The 26440-nt window shown below is 44.0% G+C and overlaps 1 protein-coding gene and 1 long non-coding RNA gene across 2 annotated transcripts in view; one reads left to right on the top strand and one right to left on the bottom strand.

The window, feature by feature from the left end:
* KLF13 (KLF transcription factor 13) overlaps positions 1–10918 on the bottom strand; it is a 33346-nt gene extending 22428 nt beyond the window's left edge. The window contains exon 1 of the mRNA XM_013957312.2: positions 9985–10918. Coding sequence (XP_013812766.1) covers positions 9985–10525 — 541 coding nt within the window. The 5' untranslated portion in view covers positions 10526–10918. The remainder of the gene's footprint in view (positions 1–9984) is intronic.
* An 8913-nt stretch (positions 10919–19831) lies between these two features.
* On the top strand, positions 19832–20809 carry LOC136993423 (uncharacterized). Its single transcript, XR_010885718.1, has 3 exons — positions 19832–19973; positions 20120–20367; positions 20475–20809. It is a non-coding gene; the product is annotated as an uncharacterized lncRNA (long non-coding RNA).
* Positions 20810–26440: the final 5631 nt, after the last annotated feature.

The following is a 26440-nucleotide window of genomic DNA, read 5'->3' as shown; positions in this document are numbered from 1 at the left end:
TGTTGTCAATCTGAGAAAGAATATTTCTAAAGAGTTAGTGACAAGAATTCAGTTGCTTCCAAGAATGATGAAAGCTGGGGGAAATGGAAGGTGCAAATGCTGAACAACTCTGCACAAAGGGGAAAAAATGTATCAGTGTGAATCCTGGCAGAGATGTAATCCTTTGGGGTATCTAAGAAAATCAGTTTTGCTTTGGCCATGTTCTGAGAATTTAAAAACCATACTTTGCAAATACACCCTAGGTTTGTTATACAATAAGACTAGCCATCTGCCAGCATTCGCTTGGCACTGCTTGTCTCTACATATATAAGGTGAGTGGAAATTTCCATTGACTTAGAGGGGCTTTCAAGCCTCTGTTAGAGTCTCACATGCATGCACAAGAAAGCTGCATACAATTCATATTGGTCTTGCAAAATATATCAATGGCCAAAACAAACAAAAATTACCAAGATAATCAGGTATTAATGCTGTTCTGCAGGCTTTCTGCTGGCATTAAAAGAAATTGCAAATTTAAATTCAGTAAGCCTCCACAATACATAACAAGAATTAATCTGTGGTTCAATGAGATTTTTAGCAGCATCCCTGTTCATATTTGTTATTGTCAGATCCTAAATCATGAAATTAATAATGGAGAAGAGGTCTATAGGCACTGTGAGGTTTTTCAAGAATCTCTAAAGCCTCGGTCTAGTATGTAAACTTGTACACATATAATTTCATTTACGTATCCCAAATCACTAAACGTGTAGTTCTTTGATCTATTAATGAACAGCTCAGCAGTTGAGCAAATTTTTGCAAGAAACCTCTGAGCAGGGACTAGGCTGCCATGTTCCCTTCTCAGCTGGCTCCACTGTAAGTTCCTCTAGTGGAAATACTGACAGCTATTTAGCTTAAGAGGCTCAGTTCACCCTTTTTGGTTGCTGTATCTCAGCTGGCCTTACTCCGGAGCTAAGTGGTTAGCATTTGTACCTCTGTCTTTGACCAGTTTTAAAACCTGCTGTTGAAGGTGGTAGAGGCTACACTCCCGACATGCCCATTCTGCTCATTTGCTGTCCGCAGATACTCTGGCTGGCTGCAGGCCCAAAGCACACAGAGGTTGCAAAATGTGTAGCAGCAACACAGCACTCTCCCATGTGAATTTTCCAGGTGCCCTGATTCCAGAAATTCACATAGTTCACAGCGAATAAGTAGAAAGCAGTCTGGTAGAAACAGAGTGTGCAATAAATCTAAGATAGCTTATTGATCCATTGACTGCAAAGTCAAAAGATAGCCAGTCACAAATATTTTGCCTGCAGTTCCTGACAGCATTACAAAAATGCTGTAATTGATTTCAGAAAATCCTTCCCTTGCACCAGAGGTCATTTCAGGACATGCTCACTTTAATACCATTTGACTTGTGCCAAGTTCCTGGTTAGTAAATGCTTTCTATGTTAGGGCTGCAAAAAAAAGCTTCTGAGGTCATTTTTCCACCAGTAGCTACAAAGGTGGCACTCTGAACTTTTAAAAACTTTTCTTTTAACCCAAGTGGAGGCTCTGTAAAAACTGCTGAATCTGCAAGACCTGAAGTATACAGGATATGTGTGTCTGAGATCAGTGCCTGCACTTATAATCTACATTGTCTAACTATTGTTAAACTATACACAGCAAGATAATGATCTCACTGCCCACATGAATCTACCTAATAAAAGCCAAGTGGGTAACAAAGGCAAAAAGTCTACCTATCGATATACTACAAAAAGGACCCTTCAAAGGTTGTCCTGAATTTGAACGACAGAATATTTTTTGGCTCCATCAGCACTGACTTCCAAAAAGCTGACCCAAGACTGGAAGGGGGGGGGGGGGAAGTTGTAACATGCTTAAGTTATAAAACAGAGCTAGAAACCACATGTTCAATATAAACAAGTTCCAGGTTTCTGCTCTTGGACGTGCCTTAACCATGTTCAGCCAGACAATAACACAGTGCAGTACTTGAGTTTTACATGGTTAAAGGCGCCTTCTTTTTAGATGAAATCTGAGTGTGAGTTTATTTCATAATGAACACATTTGGTAAAAGGTTTATTTATGCACAAATACTTTGCAGTGTCCTGCACAGAAGGAGTGACACGTGCTAGTGCAGACCTCTACAAGTCATTCAGAATGCTTTTTCCTTATGGCTGTGCTTAATTTCTAATGCAAACAGTCCTATTCATTAAAAGATTTTTTTCTGGTTTACTCTGCCCTATACGTAAGACATATGTAAGTCTTACTAGTGACAAGGAAAAGGCCAGCTACGGGTGTCTGAGGTGAGGAAAGCAACAGAAAGGTGATCTGCCCTCACCACTTCCAACTGTCTAGTTTAAAAAGCCCACAGTCATGTTGCAGTACTTAGTGATTTTCATTAGCTAATGGTGCCAAGAAGGTGATATGAAGCAGAGACAAGGAGACAGCAATCCCTATTATTGAAAGGGATTGGCAGAGGTGATGGATACCCTTATGTAAGGATTAATAACTTCTTTGAAAAGCTACTTTTGTAAAGTTGTAGTATTGTATTAATATGTCTTACTACACTGGACCAGAGTGCCACCTCTGTGTTAAAAGGAAGATGGTCTGTGGAAAGAGAAATCTGTGGCATTTCTGCACATTAATCCATTAGACACAGAGGGCTTGTCCCCTGCCTTCTGGCAGTCCCTCATCTCCGTAGTCTGCGAATGGTGTTGGCTGGGGTGGCCATACCGTAGCTCAGATACTTGTGTTCATTATCCTCCACTGTACAGTCTGCTGGTCTCCCAAAGTAAGATCACAGATTACACAAGTTGGCAACTCACTGCCAGAGCAAGACTCAATAACTGTCTTGGTCACAGCGAAATATAATTTACAAAGAACTGTGGAAGTCATAAGTTAATTCATTTTGTGTCTGTAGATTTTCTTTCCCGTTATACTGAGTATATTTCAATGCAACATAACCCAGCCGTGTGTGTCCCCTCAGATACAAAGCAACGCTCATTTGTCTTTTAAATGGATTGTCATCTTCCTTCTCCCTCCTTATTCAGCAAAGCCAAGGGAAGAAGAGTGGGGAAAAATCATGGAGAGAGAATCTTTAGCTACGCTGGTTACAACTGTTTCCAAGAGGGTGGTGAAGAGGAAGAAAGATAACATAGTTTCTTCATAGCAGGCCCTCTCTCCATCACGCTGATGAGAATGAAAAGTACAGCTTTACTTTAAAGGCTTGTTAGCTACAATACTTAAACTCTGTTAATTGTTAATCAGAAGTTTTATTTCTACAAAAAGACTGGTAGACAAACCTTCCCTTATGGGTCAGATTCCTGAAATACTTGCTCAATTTTTGTTTTGTTCCTAAGTGATGTAAAACTGTCACTGACTTTCACCATCTTTTTAAAGAAAATTTTTAAAAATTTACAGACCAGTTTTGCTCTTAAATAGCAAACCTAACCATAACTCCAGTATTCCTAACAAATTTCTATTATGTTTTCTGTATGCTAGAATTATTTGCTTTTCATATGTTCCTTCATATATCTTCTCCTGTATTTCAGACCAGGTGGTTATACATCAGTAACATCCAGAAGATGGACTGGGCCAAGATGAACAAATTCTTAGTAAAATTAGATCTCGAACAGATGCAGGGCAGTAATGGCAGGACAAAGTGTTTTTCAGTTCCATGAACTTTAGCGTATCTTAGCTCTCATTGCAAAATAGAGAAATGCATAGTTAAATGTGTTGGATTTTATTAAGCATGTGCTTTATATACACTGGGTTTTGGTAACCAGACAAGTGCAAATTCATGACTATGCTTCTTCTATACTAACCAAAATGCACGTCTCAGACAACAGGCCAGCTTTCAGGCCACAGGGACTTTTGCACAATCAATATCTCAGTAAAGACTGAGGGGGAGGAGGGAAGGAAAGCCTTTCACAGAAAACCTGTGTAAGAATCAGGGGATTTAATTCCCTTTAGTAGCTAATACTACTGAAGTGCGTGGTTAATACTGCTGTCAGCCAATTGGATACTTCATGCAATCAATTTAATCCTAACTCTTCTGCAGCTGAACTGACTGAAACCTATTATTCAATCCTAAACCAGTCAGGCAGAGGGAGTGAGCAGTAGTTTTGCCTTTCCTGGTTCCTGACTTCAGCTTCATTTGAAAGTGTAAGTTTAAAACCCTGTTACTTTTCTAAGAAGTTCATGCCCTGTGCTTATTTCAGAGACTTTACATTAAAAGACTTAGAGCATATATAACAAATATACAAACAGTGCTTTACAAATTTGCATTGTTTTTCAAAATATAAGCTTACTAAATGATAATAAAATCAGTTTTCAGAAGGCTACAGGAGGAGGCTGCTGAACCATTTAACCCTGAGAAAGACTGATAATGGCTGAAGCTGGAAAGCTAGCTTAAACTGTTCTGTGAGGCAGGTACTGGGAGCTGTCCTGAAGCTACCATTTGAGCTTGTCCCAAAGAAAGACATTAGAAGAAAGATTTTGACACGCTTGGTGAGGAGGGATGGTAGAAAGCTGTAGAAGAGTGCTACAGCGCACAGCGACCTAGAAGCACCCTGGAGCTTTTTGATAATCTGGCTGTGCGCTACTGGTGGTGGATTAGGCACACGGAGCCAGCCAGTGGTTTCTGCCTTCTGACACAAGAAGCCAACAGCAGCAGGGCCAGCCACTGGAACTGAGATCGGGGGAAGCTGGCAACATGCAGAGGGCCAGAGTCACTTTGACTAGCATGTGCTTCTGCCTCGGGGAAGCTGGCACTGGCCACAGGCCGTGGCCTTTCCAGTTTCTGCTGGCCTCCTGTTCTGCAGGTGGGCAGCTTCGTGTTCGGTCCTGGTGTCCAGAGCAGCCCAGCTGGCAGCTCAGAGCATGGACTGGATCAGTGGCTCCCACCCGTTTCACCCTGCTCTGCACATGGGCAGGCTGTGGCCCTGCATTCCCCTGCTCTCCTGGGTGGCACAGGAGGCATTAGATCAAGTTTCTGCTATTGCAGCATTTGCTTGCAAAGGTTTGGCTCTTTGCTGACCCTGCCCCTGTCACACACGTGCGTGCTTCGGTAGTCGCTATGTGTCTACAGGCAAGCTAAAGGAAACCTCAGCTAAGCCTCTAGTCTGTGGTTTTTAGCTAAACTTTAGCTAAATATCTGATAATTTTGAGGTGCTAAAATCTAAGACAAATTTTTTTCATTGACATGTGAGCTTGCTTCTCCTTACCCCAGTTAATCAGTTTGTCCATATGCACATAGGTGGCATCTTGATTCAGTTGACTTCAAAGAAGTCATGCTTTCCCCCCTGTATTCTGAATTAATGTAGTCAAAGCAAAACAGACTTGCTAGAACTGAAAGTGAAAATCATTCTGTTAAAACACCTTATCCATACTTCATCTAAAGTCCTCTTTTTTTCTAACCTAAACACAGGTCAAATATCATTCCAGTTTGTCCAGCCTAATCATTAAGCTGTTATCACACTTCTTGGAGTGAGGTCTGATTGCTTTATCTCTCAGAAATTTGCTTCAAATACCAAATATATTATGAACTTCTCTATCTTTACATAGCCTAGTCACAAAGTCATTAGAAGAAATCTACTTAGAGAAAATGAGGTATAATACTTAAGAAGAAACAGTACACAAATTAAAAGTTGACTTTTATATTGGTTCATTACTGTTGTCCTTAAAAGTGTTTAAAGATGTTCAATGAAATCAAATGAGTGAATGGAAATGAGTCAAGCAATCTTTTCTACCTATTCCAATTCAGCTAATGTTTGATGAATAATGATTAGACTAAAACAAACAACAGATACCTAAAGCATATCCTCCTTCAGTTATTATCTGACTTAGTGCCTCTGATCAAACAGTCAGTGTAGGACTGTTGCGAGGTTAAGCTGGCTTAATTTATACGTAGCTGGCCCACAGGTTTATGTTCCACTGTAAGACTCTCTTTTTATCACATCAATACTCCTGACTGAGTCTAGTGGCCACATCTCCTTATCTTATGCTAATTTATGCAAACACATTCAGCTCTGAAGACTGAAAGGCTGCTATGGGGTTATGGTGTGGTGCTTACAGAGTAGAAGGAGTGAGTTCAAAAGGAAATTTTACTGTAATTAAATGGATTTTTATTTTGTGCTTTCTCTGCATGCATGATGTTATACTAATGTGATAGATGGCAAAAAGCTTGAGTGGTCACAGTGATTTTTAGGGGCTGCAGTACACAGGATTCTTGGGATCCCTGCCCAAAGTCCAGTCTGTTTTTTTTTTTCTACGTACTTGGATGTAGTATAATGCATTGAGTTGGGGCTCTCTACAACCTCTCAAAACATAGTGGTCTTGCACTATGCTTTCCTTATCTATACGTATGAGGCTCCGGCTGCTAGACAGCTATTAGGTTCTGCACTGACTCTCTCTTCCCACTGGTGCATCAAAGGAGACAAACTGGTTTCCAGTGACTCCACAGAGTTTCCAAATGTTTTCAATGAGCCTGTACTGAAAATCTGCTCGAGGGGAAGGAGAACTCAGTCATGTAAATGCTCCGTCTGATCTTCTGCAGTCAAGAATCTGAAAGTTTAGGGATCTCTTTCAGGAGTGGAGGGGATTTTTAAAACTGGGATGCCAGTAAGATTTCTGCATCAGTGGGATCACTATAACTTGAGACAAATGGACTGCTGCATCTGTGGATCACAGCACAGCTTCTGAGGTCCACAGGAATCTCTGTGGAAAAAAATTTGGACTTGAAATCTACCCACTGACACTAAATATAACCTTCTGGTAAACATTAAGACTTCAAGGGCTTTGTGGCTGATGATCACGTTAAACTCCAGGATATCCAGTGAGAGGATGGGGTGGAGAATAAAAACATGAAAAGAAACCTAGGGGGAGGGGAAGAATTTGAAGGCTGATGGAGAGAATTGCAAAGATTTTGGTGACTAATGTTTTCTGCCTGGCTCTATGGTTTGTCAAGTTAATAACGATGAAGCTGTCACAAGGCTGAGATAGCTTCACTGCTAGTGTATAACATACGAGAAACTATGGATCGTTCTTGGTTCCAGTGGAGAACTTCACTCTAAAACACTGTACTCTGAGTGAGGCCTAAGGACAAAAGGCAGATGCTGCCTCCCTGCCCGTTCCATCTAGTTTCTTCTGCTTGAAATATGATAATTAACATCCTCTGCACTAGTGTCCTTGCCTTGGACATCTGTGCCCTGAAAACTGGCTAAAACCAATAGAAGGGATTTCACATGGAGCATCAAACAGCCAGAAGACAGTACCAGCTTTCAGTCCCTACCAATGTGGGCTGGATTTGACCGAGTAGTATTTGAAAGCCTCTGTATCTCCTTGTCACACCATAACCTCAACCATTTAGTCTGCTCTTCCTCCAAGCATGAAGAGCAAGGCCTTTAGTTTCTGAGTACAGCAGCAGATGAGGACAAGCAAGTTTCTCAAGCAGGTCATAAACTGCACTATACAAATATATCTTTAGCACTATCATGGGTATCTTCTAGCCTGAAGTGCTGTTCTTAGCTTTCTATTTGTCCCTGAATACCAGCAGGTCTAGTCATACAGTGTATGGAAGAAGTTTCACTCCACAGCAGAATTTTTGGACTGTTTCTCAGTAATCAGGTTTGGGAGTTACTGGGAAAACTGTTTAAAGCACCTGGGCTACTTTCAGCACTGTCTGGTGAGGTGGGCTGCTGTTATCCTATTTGACAGGTAGGTAGACTGATGCATATGTGGTATCTGCCAAATACCATGACCGCTGGAAAGCAGGAGACCCAAGACCCTTGCTCTAAACCAGTAGAACCCATTATGTGTTTCATAAAAACAAACATTTACCAATCCTGGAAGTCATTGCTTGTTCTGTTAGTTTAACTCCTAGTGTGGCTTAAAATTCTTTTTCAAACCTATCACAACTTGCATTTCTTTTTTAAGTGGGAACACCTTACAAAGCATTCTGAGAGAGGAACAAGAGGCATTAAGTCTGTTTAAAACTGAGTCCAAACAGAGACAAACCTGTTGCCAACAAGGAGGGAAACTTGGCAGCTCTGTTTAAAGCTTCCCACACAGACAGTGAAGACACAAGAAAACAAAGAAGCTCTAGTCCCTGAGGGTCCTGCCACTCCCAGGGCAAAACCAGTCCCTTCTCTGCTTTTCCTCTAGCTCTCGCACATGCTCTCCTTCTCTCTCAGTGCCATTAGGCACAGCAATAAGACAGTAAGCCTTACAGACCTGGAAGAAAATACAGGAAAGGGTTAAGAAAAAAAGGAGGAAAAAAAAAAAGCACTCCACACAGAGAACCTGGAGGCAAGCCAGCGTCCCCGAATGACTCGGCTCAGCCGGCAGCCCCAGCAAGCGAGCGACGCTCCTCACTGCCCTGCCCTCCCTGTCCTCTCCTCTCCTCTCCCTACAGGGTGGGCATGGCCCAGCCCTCCTCACTTTATCAGAGAGAGGAGTTCCCCTTCTTGGTCTCCAGTTGGTTTGTGAGCCCAGAGACAGTGCCAAGTTTATCTTGCACTTTGAAGAGAACAGCAAAGACCAGAAGCGAAAGATTGGAGAAAAAAGCTGAAAATTAGAGAAGACTATTCCCTCTAAGCCAAGTGGGAGCACCTTTCCTACGTCAACCCCAAGGAAGTAAAAATGGTTGCACAGTGCGAAGCAGGGCAAGCTGCCCAGGGTGCCAGGAACATGCTGTTCCCTTGGCTGTGTGATGCAGGGAATTGTTCATCCATATGCCCAAACTTGATGGGACACTCTTTTCTCCCACAGAGAGCAAAACATACCCTCAATTCAGAGGGACTCTTGCTTTATCTCAGGGAGGCAGCAGGAAAGCTGGGCACACTAAAGCACTATCGTGGACATAGGTGAGGCTGCCAGCTCTGAGCTAGACCCGTTCAAAAGTCATTTGTCATGTACCGTTTTGGGGGTCTTTTTCTTAATTCTCTTTGTAAGCAAACAGATTACAGATTTTAGTAAAATAATTTATTGTCTGAAATTACTCAGTTGAACAGCTCACGCCAACCCACCCTGGTCTCTGTGCTGCCTTGCAGTAAGCACTATGACCAGTGCTTCCAGTGGAGATCAATCTCCAACTTTCTTGATGTTACTTCTGTGGCTGAAAGCCATCCTGTTCCACACCACCACAGAGAGGCGTGAGGGCTGGCAAGTCATGGGGCCTGTTTCAAGATGGTCCTACTAATACGAGTGTGCATAACTTTGAGAGAACTTGCCAGACTTCTGTTTTTTTCTATGTGTGTGTTTCATAAATCGCAATAGCAACAAAAAAGTGGTCAGATGAGAGGTCACCAATAAGTGAACATGTAACACTGATCAGAGCAAGCTAGTGTTTGCATTCAAAAGTTTTCCTGAAGCCAGTTTTACCCAGCTGCCAAAAGCCTTTCTGAGGCTGCTCATGTCCCTCTCCCTCTACGCTTATGATAAATGTCTCCTTGTGACTCATGTTCAGTCTCTCAGCTGCCTTCCTGCCTACTCTAGCTTTACGCAAACGTCTGCTAAAGAAAGAAACAGAAACACACTCATTCAGGTGCCTCTAGAACATTTAATTTAAAATACTAAGAGTACTGCTGCTTGCATTAGAAGTAATAAGCTCATATAAAGGTAGTGACAGGAGTGCAGGGTAGGGAAAAGTGAATGAGGGGAAGCTAAGAAGCATTTGAAAGGGAAGTAGAAGATGCACTAAACAAGGAGGCTAGCAGCTAACAATTACAGCTTGGTAGGATCCACACAGATGACCCACACTCCATTCCCTGTGACTTTAAGCAATAAAAAGAGAAACATTAGCTTTGAATCTATACCCAGTAGAGGATTATTCCCAGAGGTTTTTTTTTTTTTTTTTTATTTCCTTGGGTTTTCCTGAGCTTGTGTTCTGAGAGATGAGACCATAACGGTGGCCAAATACCAGGGGTTTTTTTTGTTTGTTTGTTTGTTTAACATTCATTTTAATTACCAAGCTGTAACAAATAAATCTTTGGCTGGATTGTAACTAACCTGTGTGGGTCCTTAGATGAGCTTTAAGATGGGAAGATTTGCCATAAACTTTTTCACACCCCACATAGTGGCATTTGTGCTTTTTCTGGGGTGATCCGGGGTCAGTCCAGCTTCTCCCGCGTTTGTTCTTTTGTCTGGGGCTTGGCTCGGTTACTGCAGCCAGGGTAGTAGGTGTGGCTGCTTTTCCTCCTCCACGCTTACCAGCCGAGGACACACTTTCTTCCCCAAACTCCTTAGGAGCAATAGAAATGTGTATTTGTTCTGTGATATCAAAGGTCTCTGTTTTTTCCGTCCGAAGAGCGGGTGAGTTTGGGACATGCTGGTTCAGATCTGCCAAAATGCTAGCTACCACAAATAATGACGATCCATTGTCTTTCCCAGGCTCTCTGACTTCGCGCTTATCTTCTCCATTTGATGAAGGCGGTATTGCTGCATCAGGTTGGGAATCAGACTCCCCTTTGGGGCTATGGATAATAGCACGACTGGACATAGAAACAAGGCACTCGGCTGCAAAATGATCCACATATGCTGCTGTTGCCATTTTTCATGAGTTTAAAAAGAAATCCAAAAAAAGAAGGAAAAAAAAAAGCGCACTGCTCTCCTTTAAAAAAGATAATGCAAGCAGACTTTTCTCTCTCTTATTTCTTAGAATCTCTTTGTAGAAGTAAGGGAGGGCTGAGCAGCTATGAAAAATGCACTTTGTTCATGATGATCACACCCAGCTTGTCCCTAAATCAAAAAAGCATCGGAAGTCCAATGAAAGAGAAAAAAAGAAGAGCGAATCCTAGCACTGGCAGCTTGTTGCTTGGAGTAGGAGTTAATGCTGGTTTTCTGGAAGGCAATAAAGTAAAAAAGCAGTGTCTCTAGCCCTTCCCTCGCATTGTGACAGTAGAATAAGCTTTCCCCGTTATTGCTCCTCGGAGTCGCCCAGAGCTCTGCGGGGGCGGGGCCTGGGAAAACATCTGGGCCTGACGTCACCGCGAAGCCACATCCTGGGCCGAGCAGGTTAGCGGCGAGCGCGGCCGGGGGCTCCGCGGCGCCGCCCGCGCGCCCCCGCGCTCTGCCCGCGCGCGCCGCCGCCGCGCGCCGCCGCCGGCAAATGGAAGGGCGCGTCCGATTGGCTGTCGGCGGGTCCCGCGCGCGCCAATCCCCCCCGGCGGGAGCACGCGGCCCCGCCCGCCGCCGCCCCGCGCCTCCGCGCGCGAGGCCCGGCCGCAGCGCGCAGCCCTGTGCGGGCGGCGGCGCGGCGCGGCGCGGCGACCTCCCGCCCCTGCTGGCCGCAGGTGCTGCTCCTGCCGGCGGTCGGGAGCGACTCGGCGCTAAAGCTGGTGCTGGAGGAGAGAATTTAATAGGCAGGAAACTGTTAAAGAAGGAGATTAGAAAAGCATTGTAAAGCTGGAGCTGCTGCAAGTGACACAAAAAGGGAGGTAATACACTTTCGGTATATAGCTGTACAGCTGGAGTTCCTGTGTGGATTTTAATAGATCGTGACAGGTTTAGTTAAGTACTAGGGAACACACTGTTGAAATCACTTTCCTGTCTGTCAAGCCTCTCCCAGCACTCTGCTGCCTCTAAATTATTCAGAGGTACAAAGGCAAATAACTTGCTTTTTGTTGTTATTCTCAACTTGCGAAAGATACAGCTCAGGCGGTTTTATAGAGGTCACTGGGTTCAGTGTGTGACAATTTACTGAGTTTGAATAAATGCATCTGAATTCAGATCTGAATGTGGTTAGTCTGTGGTGGACTTACCTTTTGTTGGTAGTTCTCTAAACTATTTCCTGTGAAAGTCCTGTCTTCAGCACAGAAGAACATTTTATCTGAGACAGAGTTGGTTAAAAACAGAAGGGCTTCCAAAGAAGCTTTTTTTTCCAGGTTGGAGAGTTGTGGAGTTTGAGGGGGTGTAGGAGGAAGTCAACATCTATTGCAGAAACTCAAATATTTTTGGTGTTGAGTAAAACTTTGGTTTCATACACGTCAAAATGCCTTGCTTGGGAGCAGTATCTGCCTGCCCTGCCATCGGGCCATATAACAAACGTGCTTTATGTTGTCCTGCAACATGTCCCCTCCAGGCCAGGCTTGCTGGTCTAGCTCAGTGCTTCCTATCTGCTCTTTGGTCACGCGTACTGTTGATCTCTGTGGGACTTGAGTCCCTCCCATTTCTCCAGAAGCCCAGACCCACAGGAGCAAGGGAGGGCCTGGGCACCGCACCAGCGCAGGAGGGTGTGGTTTCAGGCTGAACAGAGCCAAATCATTTTGGCATAGCGTCTGTTTTGCTGAGAATGTCTATAGGAAATGTTTTCACATTTCCAAACAAAAAAAAAGTTGAGTGTGGGAATTCCCCCTTCCCCCCCCCATATGAAAAAGTAAACATAATTCCGGGAAAATATTTGTATAAGTGATTTTTTTTTTTTTTTTGAGTTCTCAAGCTTTTTCCGCTGGGGAGAGGGGGTTGCTAACTAGACCTGCCTGACAAGTCTTCGGAGTTAGTTTGTGGATTCAGAGCAGAAAACCTGCAGCTCTCCCAATCTGAGGAAAACCTTGGGCCATTCAGGCTGTGTTGTTATTGTCAGTGGAGTTAGGAAAGGGCTGAGTTTAGACACAAGTTCTCAGTCCTTACCTCAGCCCCACGGGAAGCTCTCGGTAAAGGGGCACAAAGAGGGAGGCCGGGGCCGTGGCAGCCACTGCCACCAGTGGCTCAGCTGCAGCTGGTGGCACCCGGGCACGCTTCTGCGCCCCGTCCCTGGCGGCCCCTCGCCAGGCCTTTCTCCTACCGTTCCTCTCCGCCACCTCATCCTGCGCTGTCCACAGCCCGTGCTCGCCTTGCCATGGGGGGCGGCTGCCCCAAGCCGAGGACGGAGGGGACAGCGGGCGCCAGCGCGTTTGGTGGGTCCCAGTGGCGTTGCTGCCATCACCAAGGCCCAGCGACCTGAGGAGAGACCCCCGCAGGACAGCCGTTGCCTTTGATTGGCTGCTCTGGCCCCTTTCAGAGCCTGCTGGAGCAGGGCAGCCAATCAGAGCAGACCTTACATGGTGCGTGCAGCCTCCCCCCCGGGGAGGCCCTGCTGGCAGGGGCGCAGCCGTGACATGGCGGCCAGGGCTGCTGGGGCAGAGGCCCAGCCCTGCTCGCCCTGGGGCTGCCGCCTGCGCACGGCCGCGAGCCGCTTCCCTTGAAGTGAGGGCTCGGGGCGCCAGGCGCCTTCGCCGTGCGCCTGGCCTGTTCTCCTGAAGCAGCTGGCGGGAAGTCAAAAAATGCTGCGTGTTGCGCACCACCCGGCGAAAGGCTCGCTGCCTCTTGCGTGCCAAGCGGCAGAGGGTGGTCGGCGTGTTTGTCGCCTGCGCATAAAAACGCCGACTGCCTAACAGATTAATCTATAGCTTCAGGTTAGCGTTGCAAATATTAAGTGCTTCTGTGTGAAATAACAGTACCAAATATCCTCCCTGCAAGCCACAGCGGTGAAGGGTCTCTTTTGTAAGAAATAAATTTCGGTTATTAGATGAGTAAGACGTCATGGAAAGCTACCGGCCAAAACACCATCAACTCTTCCTTGTAATGAGCATATGGCCAGGTAAATATATTATCATTATTGTTGTTTATGGTGTATTTATTTTCTGGACAAGTGGAAAAGTGAAATTTTTGCAAGTATACACCCAATCTTAAATTCACCTCTGCTGAGTGTCCTGCAGCTGTTCTCACCAAGTGAGCTGAATTTTGAAACTGAGATTACCAAAAGCATTTAATAAACATATGTCTGGCCTTCCTCTTTAATTTTATTTGACTATGTAGTTGCTGTGCTCTCAGCTGCAGGCATTTGTCCTGCAGACTGAGGTGAGAATTTTTTCCCAGTGTTATGTCACTATTTTTCCATCTACTCAAATAATTCAGTCTGGGTTTTGGCACGGTTTTTTAATATTTAGTGTTTTCTTAATACATAATTTAGAGTTTTGTTTAGCAACAAATGCATAGCAGCAGAATAATTTTAAATGGAATCCACCCCATTCTGCCCCTCCCAAAATAGCTCATTGCTTTAAATTACAGGATTAAGAAGTTCTAAATTGCTTTCTGAAATGAAATGAGTTTTACAGTAACAAGAACTTTAAATTGAATATAGCAAAGTCCTTATATGCCAGACTTGCTTCAAAATCAGCTGATAGTTAGCCAAAAAAAAAGAAAAAAAGAACTATGGCAAGATTTTTAAAGCTGGTGTAAAAACTGCTGTATGAATTATAAGGATACTGTAATATCACATCCTTATAAAAGAAATGTTAGCAGAAGTCTGCAACATGTAAAATTAATACGCACGTGCAGTCTGAAGCAGGAATCTTATGAGTGGGAGAAATGAGAAATTTTAACTGAGAAAAATTAGTTTACTATTCCCCATAATGCGATGAGCTAAATGCACAGTTTTATGGTAGCAGACGTTTCATCAGCACTTTTCCTGTGTGAGTTTGCTCAATAATTTCTTCTATTTTCGTACACTTCTGCTTTAGATCCAGTGAGTCAGACCCACGAAAAGTATAAAACACTGGCGTTCTATGGACTTCAGTGAAGTTATGTTATTTTCCAACATCTCAGGAAGCCGTTCATGAGAACGGAAAAAGTGAAGGCCATGCAGTCCCTCTTCCCGTTTCAGTTCCTACATGGTAGCTAGAAGATGAAAAGACCTAATTTCATTTTATTTTGTCTCCATAAATAGTTACCTGTCCAAAAAAACCCAAAGAAACAAAGATAAAAAGGAAACAGTGAAAATAGCAGACATCTCTGTTTGTTTGGGTTCCTGTGGTACCTGTCTTCACAGTCCTGTATTTTAACGCAGTATTTGTCTTTACTGCTGCTTTCCTGTGGTTGCTCCATAGCGGTTCTGTGGTTTGAGAGGGGCTCTGGAAAGCCACCACGTGTCGTCCTGGCCAGCGCCTCCCCCTTCCCTTCCCCAGGTCTTTGAGTCAAAAGCCAAGGGAACAAGTGGGGACACAGTCCTGAAGTCCATGGTCTGTAGCTCCTTCGCAGGTGAGCAGGCCTAGCGGTGCCTCGTGCTCGCGTGTATGAGCGTTGCAGTAGCGATGCTCTGTTTGCTGCACGAGGTGCAGCAGGGGCTCCTTTGTTCTTGGATGCCGTCTCTGCTAAGCAAGGGTCCAGCTGCATCTCTGGGTTTGTACCTCTCACAAGGCTAATTTTCTGTTAGTCTCCAGGACTTGCACGGTAGCTGGGCAGTTATGTCTTCTGTTCAGCATTGAGAGCTACCCATTGTCACTTGTTTACAAATCTCTTTTGATGATGTCAAGTTAACAATAATGCAGAACTGGTGGAAGGTGGGAGGAAATGAAAAGATTTCTTCCTGTTGAGCAGCACTCTTCATTAAATGGTTGTACATTGCTGTTTCTTGAAGGCGGCCAGTAAGCCTAATAAAGAGCTAATATCAGAAATACACCCACGTTTTCAGGATCCCTTTAACTCATTTTGTTTTTGGCAAATGACTATGATGTCAATTGTTTGCAAACAATTGCTTAAATTCATATCAACACCACCAAAGAGTCTCTGGTTGCTGAAGACTTTTTTTGAGACTCTAGTGGCTTAAATGTGACAATACTTTTGCAAAGGGCAGAGGAAAAGCTTGAATATCAAAAAAACCAAGAAGCCGTTTATCTTTATACATAGTGTCTGGTAGTCAGCAACAGTCACGGGTTTCACAAACACTTACTTCTATGTGTGGTACCACTGGGGTGGTGAAAATTACCTTATGAAGCTGTAGGTCTTGAGTTTGCACTACAGCTCTGCAGAGGTTTGTGTATCCCATCACAGAATCTGAAGTGGGTCTTGTGATATTTATCATTTCAGTTATATGAAGACACCAAGATGAGACTTTTTTTTTTTTTTTAACCATCTCTTTGAAGTAGTTACCAAAGAAAACTTTTACAAGAGCTTATACTGGAATGAACACCTGTCTGCACTAACATATATGCAGGCTCAAAGCACTTCCAAAGAGAAAACTGCTCATAGGAACAAGGTTGCAAAAATGCCTATGGACTCTGCTGTGCCTCCGTTCCCCCAGCATCTTTGCCAGCCAGGATCTGTACGCAATTTACTGGCAGTCATATACTCACAAGTGCAGCAGTGCTGGCGGTGTGACTTTGGGTGCGCTCTTTTATGAGGTTCAGATTCTGTGTTCTGCAGAAGTTGTAGGGCTATGTCTGTGGAAAAGGGATTTTGCCTTGAAGTCCATACCGAATCCTTCTCACTGAACAAAGGGAGCAACGGGCAGTTGGTCCCTGATGCAGGAGGGAGTGCTAAAGCGTGAGCAAGGATCTCCTTCACAGTTCCCTGGGCAAGCCAAAGCTGTGTGACCCACTGAACTCTTAGGTTCAGTATCGGCAAGGTGGGTTGTTGTCTGCTTTTGGCTGTTTTATGCCCTGCTGGCTGTCTTGGCAAAGTGAGACTGGTGTTGTTCAAGGATTTGTGACCAGGTCCTGATAAAATAACATTGCCCTTTCCCTGGCAAGCTGGTCGGGAGTGCTGAGAGCGCCGCAGCCTTCAGCAGCCATGCCTGCGCGTCCCACACTGCTGGGGACAGGAAGCAGAAATGCCAGAATAGTACACAGGACGCTGTTTGTGCCATCTTTCTAGCTCAGCTGAATCCAAACACATTGGAAATGTCATGCAACTGCTTTTGGAAAATGTCCCATCTGATTTCCAGAATAATTTGATGGCTTCTGTGGGCAGTCATAGACTTCTGACTTGTTGAGTATTGTCCTTCCTTGGTGCCAAGAGCGAGTGCTAGAGAGGTGCTGTTGTAATTAATGATTGCAGACAAAACAGCAGTAGGCATTGGCATGGCAGAGATAAATGAATGATTGGGAAAACAAAATCTGAAGGAAAAACCATTTGAGAAGCATTTTGTACTTTTGATGGAAGGGACACATAAAAAAGACCGTGTTCTCTGTACTGTACTATATCAGTTTATGCTATCATGGATGCTATGGGAAAGGGAGTACAATATAGATATAAAAACCTGCTTGCATTAAAATAGTGTTTTAAATTCTTACTTTATTTTCATTTGTTTATTGCTGCAACAGCAGACTGGTGTGACCAGGGTGTGTATCACTGGCTTGAGTGAGAATTTTAACAGGACTCCCGCTGGACTGTGTGAGGTGTTATGGTATAATGCTGTGTCTTTCTGAAAAGTGATAAAAGCCGAGAAACAAAAGGAAGCACTGCTATTGTTCAGTACTTTGTCCTTTTCTGTAACACAGCATGAAATAATAGCCCAGATGTTAGAAAGGTGCAACAGTGATAGCATATACACATGGCTAGTTCTGTGTTTAACTGATTTCTTGGGAGGACTCTTAGGGAGGCTGTCCACATAAGCGCAGCCTCTACGTGTGCACGTTAAGCCTGTGCATTCCTAAGCACCTAGGCTGGTTGTAGGGGAAGGCTTGATTTCTTTTCTTTTTTTTTTTTTTAATTTTCCCCCTTTCTCCTAAGAGGAGAAAAAGTGGGGAGGAAGGCTCTGTGAAACCATTGCTACTTGCACAGGAAATGGTTTATTCCCATGCTTTTATTTTAGAATCCAGCCATGATTCTTCTTTTCCTCAATAATTTTCTCGATGGTTATTTCTCACATACCATTTCAGCACAATATTTAGTAAGCAGAAAGATATGTTTTGAAATGTGAGACTTATTTTATATACTACAATATTTTTTCCTTTTTCCCTTTATTAGCCTTTCTTGATACTCCATATAGGACTGGCTGTAGAGCAAAGCAGGACTTGTCTGACTTTTCTGGACAAATCTATAGGGACTTCTGGACTATGGGCACCTATAGACATGTGGACACCTCTGGCTTCTCTCTCTATAGCACAGCTCCCTTGATCTCTGCACAGGTGGGTAGCATCACTGCCAGCATCCAGGTGCCTCCTACTCGCACAGTGCTTGTACATTTATGGGCATTACCCTTTCCAGACTGGAAAACCCCAAGGCAGGAGTGGAGCACGTCATTGCGAGCAGCAAGCTGAATCAAGGAGTTCAGTTTTTGCTTCAGCCGTCAGACCCCGGGGACTGGGGAGACCACAGAAGAGAGCTGCAGCCCCCGTGCTCACGGCGTTTGCTTTTACACGCAATCTCTGAAACAGCTGTGACCAAAGAAATGTCGTACCTGGGGCTGCATAGGGCCATTTCTCTGGTTTCTTTCAGCCATGGCAGTGCTGTTTCATGCAGTAATGATCAGCAGGGAGCGGGCTGAAAGACGGCACAGTGCTCAGCGTCACTAAATGCCCCAGGCAGGTCTCCCCCGTCGCGTGCCCGAGCGCCACCATTCAGGCACGAGGGTGCCTGGCTCCGTTTCCCAGTATGGGCATGCCTGTCTGCCACCGTCAGACCTCCAGGCTGGGGACCTGCAAGTAAACACTCTCTGCTTTTTCTTTTAATTTCCTTTTTTATCCTCCTTTTACCTTTCTGCTTTCTGATTTTCACAAGGTTGCTCTCCATCGTACGTTACAGGAGAGCGATTCAATGAGAGCAAAGCTGTAGGGCTGTGACATGCTATGAATAAACTGCCAAGCAAGTGAATAATATGTGGTGGCCAGTGCTTCTGAGACATCCGATCATAACAAATCAGCAACTGTACCAGTGAAAGGCCTTTTAACTGTTGATGTAAAAACTTAAGAATTTTGGGAAATGTAGCTTTCCTGCCATAAAAAAATTCATAAAACTTAAAATGATGAAAGCCAGGTCTCCATCTGGTGTATATTTCATGGAATCAGGTCAAAAAAACATAAAGTAACTTTTTTTTAAATGTAACAGCAGGTTGAATAATGCTCACCAGAGAAAAGGAGGATAGAATATGTTCAGGTTAAGGTATATCAGACATGGGAAGGTAAAACATAAAAATGATAGATTACTCTATTTTCAGACTCTGTAACGGAGCCCGAGATTTGGGTCAGATTTTGCCACTTACAAAGCGGAAAGTGATAAAGCTGGAGGCTATGTGTTGAGACTAATCACTTCCACTGGATTTGGTCCTACAGAGTCGTTCTTCTGAGATCTGTTTAACTCATTGCAGTGTTGGCTTTGGTCTTGTATCATTTATGCATTTTTAACTTCTAGTCCTTTACTTACGTGTGCTTTTTGCAAGGTACGACTATTCCATGTTGCCACCTTTGCTAAGTTTCTTATCATTCAAAACCACAGAAAATACCAAAAGACGTCACCAGGAAGTTCTTAGATGCGTGAATTGATCTAGTAGAGTTTATTCAACAGATGTTGTGTAACATTTATTCACGCTCATGCTTGCAAGCCAGCAGTGAACTGCAGGTGCAAATACCATTGCAAAATATTGAGTTGTCTGAAGCAGATGGTATAATGTCAGATCAGTAATATATTAGGTCTGCTAGGACTGGTCAGTTCTCAAAAATTGGCATTTTATATTTATAAAATCATTATGAAACGATTTAATGTTTGGGTACAATTTACACAATAATGCTTGTTACTGGGCACTGCGTGTATGTGTGTCAGACTGCAAACTAAATTTAGGATAGGAAGTTTGTCTTGTCTGTTTTTTCTTGACGCTGCAGGGAACAAAAAAAATCTTGCATATAGCATAATGAGGTGGTTAAATTTTTATAGCGGTGCATCTCACTGGAGCATCATGGGCAAGAAAATGGCTGCTTTCCATGACAAACCATCAATATTCCTCTGAGCCTGGACGTAAAGGTGAAGTGCACTGGAGATTCAAGAGGGGTGAGCACATGATGAGGCTGATCAGAGGATTGCTTAGCAAAGCAGCTGCAAGTTTCAGTACAGAAAAGCATTTCTGAGTGGCCTTTTTTGTTGTTTTTTTTCCCTTTTAAGGAGCATACGTGTAGTACCAGTAGAGGAAACAGGACAGAGGAGCGAGAGAGAACCCCATTTGCTGCTGCATGATTCAAAGGCGAACGCAAGAGACGGACAGACAGACTGAGCTGGATTGGTCAGGGCCCTCTGATGTTAGAGCTGAGGTGAGGCTGCTGAAAAAGTGACTAAATGCATGTGGGTGGTTGTTGATGTGTCTATAGCCACCTGTGAGTTGTGAGATGTCAAGTAAAAGTAATTGGTTTTTAGCAGTCTCAAGTGGCCTGTATATTTGTTTATTTTTCCTAACCAGTGCCTTTGAAGAAATGAACTGTAACCCAGAATGCCCATGTGGCTGGGAAGAAGGATTCTGGGAAAACTGGACCCATCTCAACAGTCCGTGAGAGCCTGCGTCCGCAAGGTTTGTTCCTGGGGTGGGAGAGCCCTGGCCACCTCCCATCAAGAGCTTTGTGGCACCAGTGTCACAAAACCCAAACCCAGCAGAGGGCTTGCAAAGGGTCCCACCTGAGGAGCTCTACCTCTCTTCACGGCAGAAACACAGTGAGTTTAAGCGAGTGTCCCATGTTAAAGTGTTTATCAGCACAGATCTCATCTTTGTTACAAACTGACCTCTGCGTGCTTTATCTTCCTTTTATTCCTGTCTTTAGGTTGCATTTATACCAAGCTCACTATACCAGATATGTGGCCTGTCTGCCATCCACATGCCCCTCTGTGTAAGTGAAAGTGTAAGTCAGCTCCCTCAGTTCTGTGTAATGACTAAAATGAACAGAAATGTGTCGTACCTGCCAATTCCGTCGCCCTCGGGTGTAGACAGGATCGCTGGAGCAGCCGCAGCACCGAGCCCCTCTGTCCCCCCGGGAAGCGGTGCTCAGTGCAGCTGAGGGACTGCATGCGGCATGAGACAGCGGCTGGGGATAGGTTCAGTCAGCTGTGACAGTCTGCGCGTGGGTCCCTTTCCCTGATCCCGTCGCCCCCGAGCAGTGTCCTGGTGCCTCATTATGGCTGTTCCTGCCAGGGCTTCCTTGACTCCTGGTCTGCCGTGCTTTTCTTGGCAGCAATGGGAGATTTGCCTGACTTGATATATTTTTTTTTCCTTTGGCACCACTGTCAGTTCTCCTGCAGCCAGGAACTTTTATTGCCACTTCTGCAAAGAGATTTATCCAGCGGATAATCCTGCTCCCTGAAACAGGGCCTGACAAGCTAAGCCAGCCTTTCTTTCTCATCTGTGAATGTGCAGTGTTTCACTGCCTTATACTGCTGTAAACTCTATGAGTCATTGTGCCTCCTATGTATTTAACACATGTACTAGCACAAGTGCAGCATTTGTATGGTTCCTTATAAACAGAAGACATTTGTGAAGCCCTGTTCTGCTTTTCTCTCCCTTTCTTCTTGTTTATTACCCTTGTTTGCACCATATTCAGGCTATCAGTAGAAGACTTATGTCTGGTCCATGTCTCCTGCTCCTTAGCCACTGTGCTGCCATCTCTCACCTTCATGACAGTGTTATGGCTTCTCATCATCTTTACAATAAGCATCCTGAAGTGTGAATACCAGCCCTACAGATACCTAAAACCAGGATTATTTTGACTGAGATAGGATGAGTTACCCCATAGCAATTCACAGATTCCCAAACTTACTGCACATGGGAAGCTAATATAAACTAGAAAACTGTATTCTGAAGCCCAACCAAGCAACATTGTTGTTCTAGGATGAGAACTGTGATACCCTTGTGTATTATTTGAGAATCTGATCCTTGCAGCCTCAGAAATGTCCAGCCACTGGTAAGAAGCAATATATATTGAAAATGGGTTCAATGTATCATTTGACACCTGAAAAGCAAATACTTTTGAATGCCATAGTTTATGCCATTAAATGGAGTAAGTGATAGTCATGCAGTTTGGATGTTATGTGTCATGTGCAGACAGACTTCAGATAACTCTCTTGGTTTTTTTGGTAACACTAGGTGACGGATGACATCACCTAAAGATGATAATATTTTCTCCTCTCCTGTCTGAGTCAGTTCCTGATGCAGAAGATTTATCACATCTCTAAAACTGAGTAGGGCAGTTGCAGAAATGTGTCATCAAACTACCGCAAGGCTTGTAGTGTGAAGTACAGAAATGGTCACTCAGAAACTCAGAGGTATTTCCAGGAGATCCAAGCAGGGGGGAGAAGGAGATGTGCATTTTATTGAACATGGGAATACCAGCTGCACCAGCTGGCGCTAAGGAGCAGGCCCACAAGTTCCCCCTGTCCCCCAGTACATCCATTGCTATCCATTTCTTCGAGCCATTAGGTGCACAGAGGTTTTGAAACTGCGTTGCTTGTTTGGGTACTTCAAATGTAGTTTTGGACAGAGACCTTTGACCCCTCTGTTTTATAAATTCCTGGCTGTGATTCCTTCCTTTTAACCTAAAAGGAGTTTCATTTGTTCTAAAGAAGGGACAGGTGATACAGGGAGCCATATGAGAGTAAGTCCCTTTGGGAGCTCTGGAACTGTTTCTTCCCCTTGAATTAATGTATTGAGAGATTTCCTTGTGCACCTACTGGTCCATATGCTGTAAACATCTGAAATCCCATAATAACCTTGAGGAAAGGCTTACCATACCAATCATGTCACTGACACCAGCTTAATTAGACTTTGCCAGAATCAGGAAATGATTTTCCACAGTAATGGTTTGCCCTAGCATTTACCCTTAGCATTTCCAGCATTTGTCATTCAAGCTGATCATCCCATGTTTAAGGAGGAGCATGTGCCATCTCTCTGTAAAGCAGATTTACCAAATAGCTTCTTGATGGAAATGAAACTGTTCAGTAGAGACGAACCATAAAACCTCTTCCTCTCTTCCCTTAAATGCTTAGTGAGATTGTCACTATAATTCTCGTGACCCTTTAGTGTTGTTGTTTGTGCACCATCCTGTTTCCTACTCAGCTGACATCAAAGGCACTTGGCCCATAAGATTTCAGAGATTACATCAAGTACATGAGGAGGAGTTCATACAGAAGGAAAGAAGATCTGAACCTCATTAGAAGACAGAGGAACTGATCCAGTTGCCACACAAATTTTGCTCAAGGAAAAATCTAGAGACATTCCTGGAGTCTCCTTTGCAAGATCTTAGATCCTTATAGATTTTTTTTTTTTTTTAATGGAAACCAGACTTACTCATTCTGCATCTGTTACCTACTCAATACTCTCTGAGCTTGTTCTGTGAGTTCAACCAAATTTGTTAGCACAACTTGAAAACAAGTGATTTCATAGATGTTCCTTGAAAGTAGGTAGGTGGCTAGAGGACAGTCACTGATGGGAAGCTGCACCAGAATTACCCCCTTGGGGGCTTCAGTGATGTCCATAGGAAATCCCTTTTCTTTAATTCTGGTGCCTATGGAACTATCTGCTCATGGTTGAGCTGCCTGTTGATGTATCACAAAACTTTATTTATTTGTTAACACTTGTCACAGATTGTGTTAGGGATTTCTTATTCTTATTGGTGTGCAAATTGTTTAGACAGGTAATTGTGAAAATCTGCAGTTTATTTTATTGGTTGGTTTCCCAATTCATGCAATAGCTTCCATTTCCTGAATATAACTGCCATAGTAAAGCACCAGCAGCATGGATTTCCAATGTGCAATTTGCATTGTTGCAAACTAATTGTGCAACCTAGAATTTACTTTGAGCAAATGTTTAAAAATAAATAAATAAGTGAACTTAAAGTTAGCTCTTCAGAGCATTTATTGCTCATGAGAATTAAATGCATTCACTCAAATATTCAGGAAAACCAAACATTAAAAGGCTCAAGCAGAACTGACTGGAATGTATTTAGAATACAAATAAGGTAGTTTTCAAAGCTCATTAGTTGATTTAGTCTTAGCCCAGATTATTTACTTGGGTAGTGAAACTGATCTGTGTTTTTTGCATTCATGTATTTTCAAGAATGAAAATGTACTGGGAACTGTGGTCTGGCTAGATCACCTGGGCAATCGGCTTGTGTTCTCTGCACGGAAGTGGGTGCATACATTTGGCGGTGGGAATATTCTTTGTCTGGCTGAGAAGCCCGACTTCCTTTTGGTGGTTTGTGTATTAAGAAAGCAAAAAACCTTGATCATTAAGAAGACAAATTCAGTGACATTCAGCGGAGAGTATATAGCATGCTGATAGTCATCTGGATTTAGGAGAAAGGCTTATCTGCAAACTGCAAATGGACAATTAACTCAGGATCTCTGCCAGGATAGGAATCGGTGGGAGGTTTAATGGTCTATACAATAGCAACCACCTTAGCTCCCAGGCCCAGCCTGTGGTAGCTCTCCTCAACCCCTCTCTCTTCTTCCTCTGCCAAACACCTGCGATTGAACCCACATATCTCTGCAGTTCATTCCCTCTGTACCTGCAAGGAAGGACAGATTTTTCCCTAGGTAAAATTTACACTTATTTCCTGATTTTTGTTGTACTTGTGCATGGTGGTGCCCCAGCGGAGCACACTGGCGGCATGTGGCCGAGCCTCCGCTGGGGCCAGCAGCAGCCCAGAACAAGGGACAGCTTGTGCCACCGCAGTGGCAGTGAAACGCCAAGGGGCAGCGCGGGCGGGTTAGCAGTTCTGCATGATTTTGTAGAGCACAGATGCTGAACAAAGCACAGTGAACGAGTGATGTGATGTAATGCATTTTCCGACAAACCTAGAGAAAAGCAAATGGTAATAAATCTCTTCAGTGAGTGGGATGCTTTTTGGGGAACTAAGCAGGCTCTGCTCTGCAGCCTCCAGGAACAAGGGTGCTGCTTTTCTGATTGCCGTGCTGTTTATCCCATAGTGCAGAAGTGTTGTGCTCTGTCTCAAAATAAGGGAAATAATATGGTTGCATAATCATGCTCAGTCATTTAAGGTGTATTTCTATCCTTCTCCCATAACTGCCTAATTTTTCAGTTGCACTGTGAAGGCTGATGTTTGCAACAGAAATCTTGTACAGGCAAAATAAGGATGCAAGTTTAATTACCTGTAGCACTAATTAGTACGCTACCATGACAGCACTTGTTTGTGAATTAGAAACCCACATTTAATAACTAAATTGGATTTTGTTTCATGCTGTGTGTTTTGAATGTTGTAACCTGCAATACCTTTCAGAAATAATCCTGTGCAGGCAGTTCAGATTAGCATATGGGGATATTTAATAACACATGGAAATGTTTTAGTGATTATATGGTGAAAATATTAAATATGACACCTAATGCCATTGTTTGGGTGAAAGGTGTTAACGCTGTGTGTATTATGAGTCAGAATGCACGCGTTCTGCCTGGTGCTCACAGCATCCGCAGAAGTGAAGCGGAGAAGGTGCCTTCGTATGTCAAAGCAGCCGCATAAAGAGAGGGTCAGTTCCCCAGCTCATCTCTGAACAACAGGTTTTCTTTGGGCTAGGGGATTTCCCAGGTGAGAAACACAGCAGATGAGGCAGCAGCAAGCATGATGGTGTAGAGGCAATGCACAGCAGCTGACCCTTAGCGAGAGGGCAGGTGAGCTGTGGTTTTCTCTGCAGGAAGGAGCCCAAGTTTAGTGTCTGGCAGCCTCTGATCAAGAAACAGGCCACGGATGCCTTCAGAGTAAGGAAAGGGCTGGGTTGCATCCCTGATTTTTCTTTCAGTGCGAAACGAATTTTGCCAGTTGGCAAAGACAGCCTGCATCTGTTTTTAACAAGGAAGCAAAACAAAACAAAAAATCTGTGTTTCTTCTCTTCCTTGGTTCCTGTCTATCCTATTCCACCAGGTGCTTGCCTTAAATGGGGCACTGCTTTCCAACTCATCTGCCTGCTGCCGGCAAGGTTTTGTAACTCCACCTGGCTGGCTTCACCTTTCAGTTCCTTGAAGCCCTCCTCCTAGCAGTGTCCCTGGCTCTTTAATTGTATCCTTAAGGTCCACCAGTGTCAACAGTGTTTTCGCAAACTAGGACCTTCTCACCCAAGCAGGGACTGGAGCCAGTGTCAAGAGGCTGCACGGCCTGGTTACAGCTCAGAAAGCAAGCGTCATATACACAGAGAGCTGTTAGCGAGCATCCAGAGAACAAAAATGTTTAGGAAGATGCTGAAGCAAATAAATTCAACAGGGAGGAATACAGGGAAACAAGGAGGGGAGGGGAAGGCTAAACATGTCTAAAATAATAACAGTAACAAAGAGTTGCTTTGAGATATTCAGTCAAGCACTGTCTTGAACTTGGAGAACCCTTTTCTATCCTAGATCTCTGAATTTCCCAAATTTGTCTTCGGGGGATACATCATATATCTTACTTCTTGCTGGGCTGACTTCATCTTTTATGGAGATTACTACAATGACTTTTTGCAAGTAGTGAATGACACAATTAAAAGCACAAGAAGCGTTTTGAATGCGTCTCGGGGGCTGGCGTGGACCACAGGGCCAGGATACAGGGTTCTGGTGGGGCCCTCTGCTCCCACCCCGAGCTTGCGGCTCGTAGCCCGCAGGAGGAGCCCCCATGCACAAAGCCCCCTTTGTATCCCACCACATAACGTTCAAGTGCATTTCCAGAGATGCAATGTACTGCAGTAAGCAAATGGCACAATTACAGACAAAGCCTATGGAATATGTCTTAGAGAGGATTTGAGCAATAAAATGTTA

Source organism: Apteryx mantelli, chromosome 15, assembly GCF_036417845.1.
Source record: "Apteryx mantelli isolate bAptMan1 chromosome 15, bAptMan1.hap1, whole genome shotgun sequence".
Taxonomy (NCBI): Eukaryota; Metazoa; Chordata; class Aves; order Apterygiformes; family Apterygidae; genus Apteryx; species Apteryx mantelli.
Note: the sequence above shows the minus strand (reverse complement) of the source record. Positions and strands in the feature narration are given on the sequence as shown.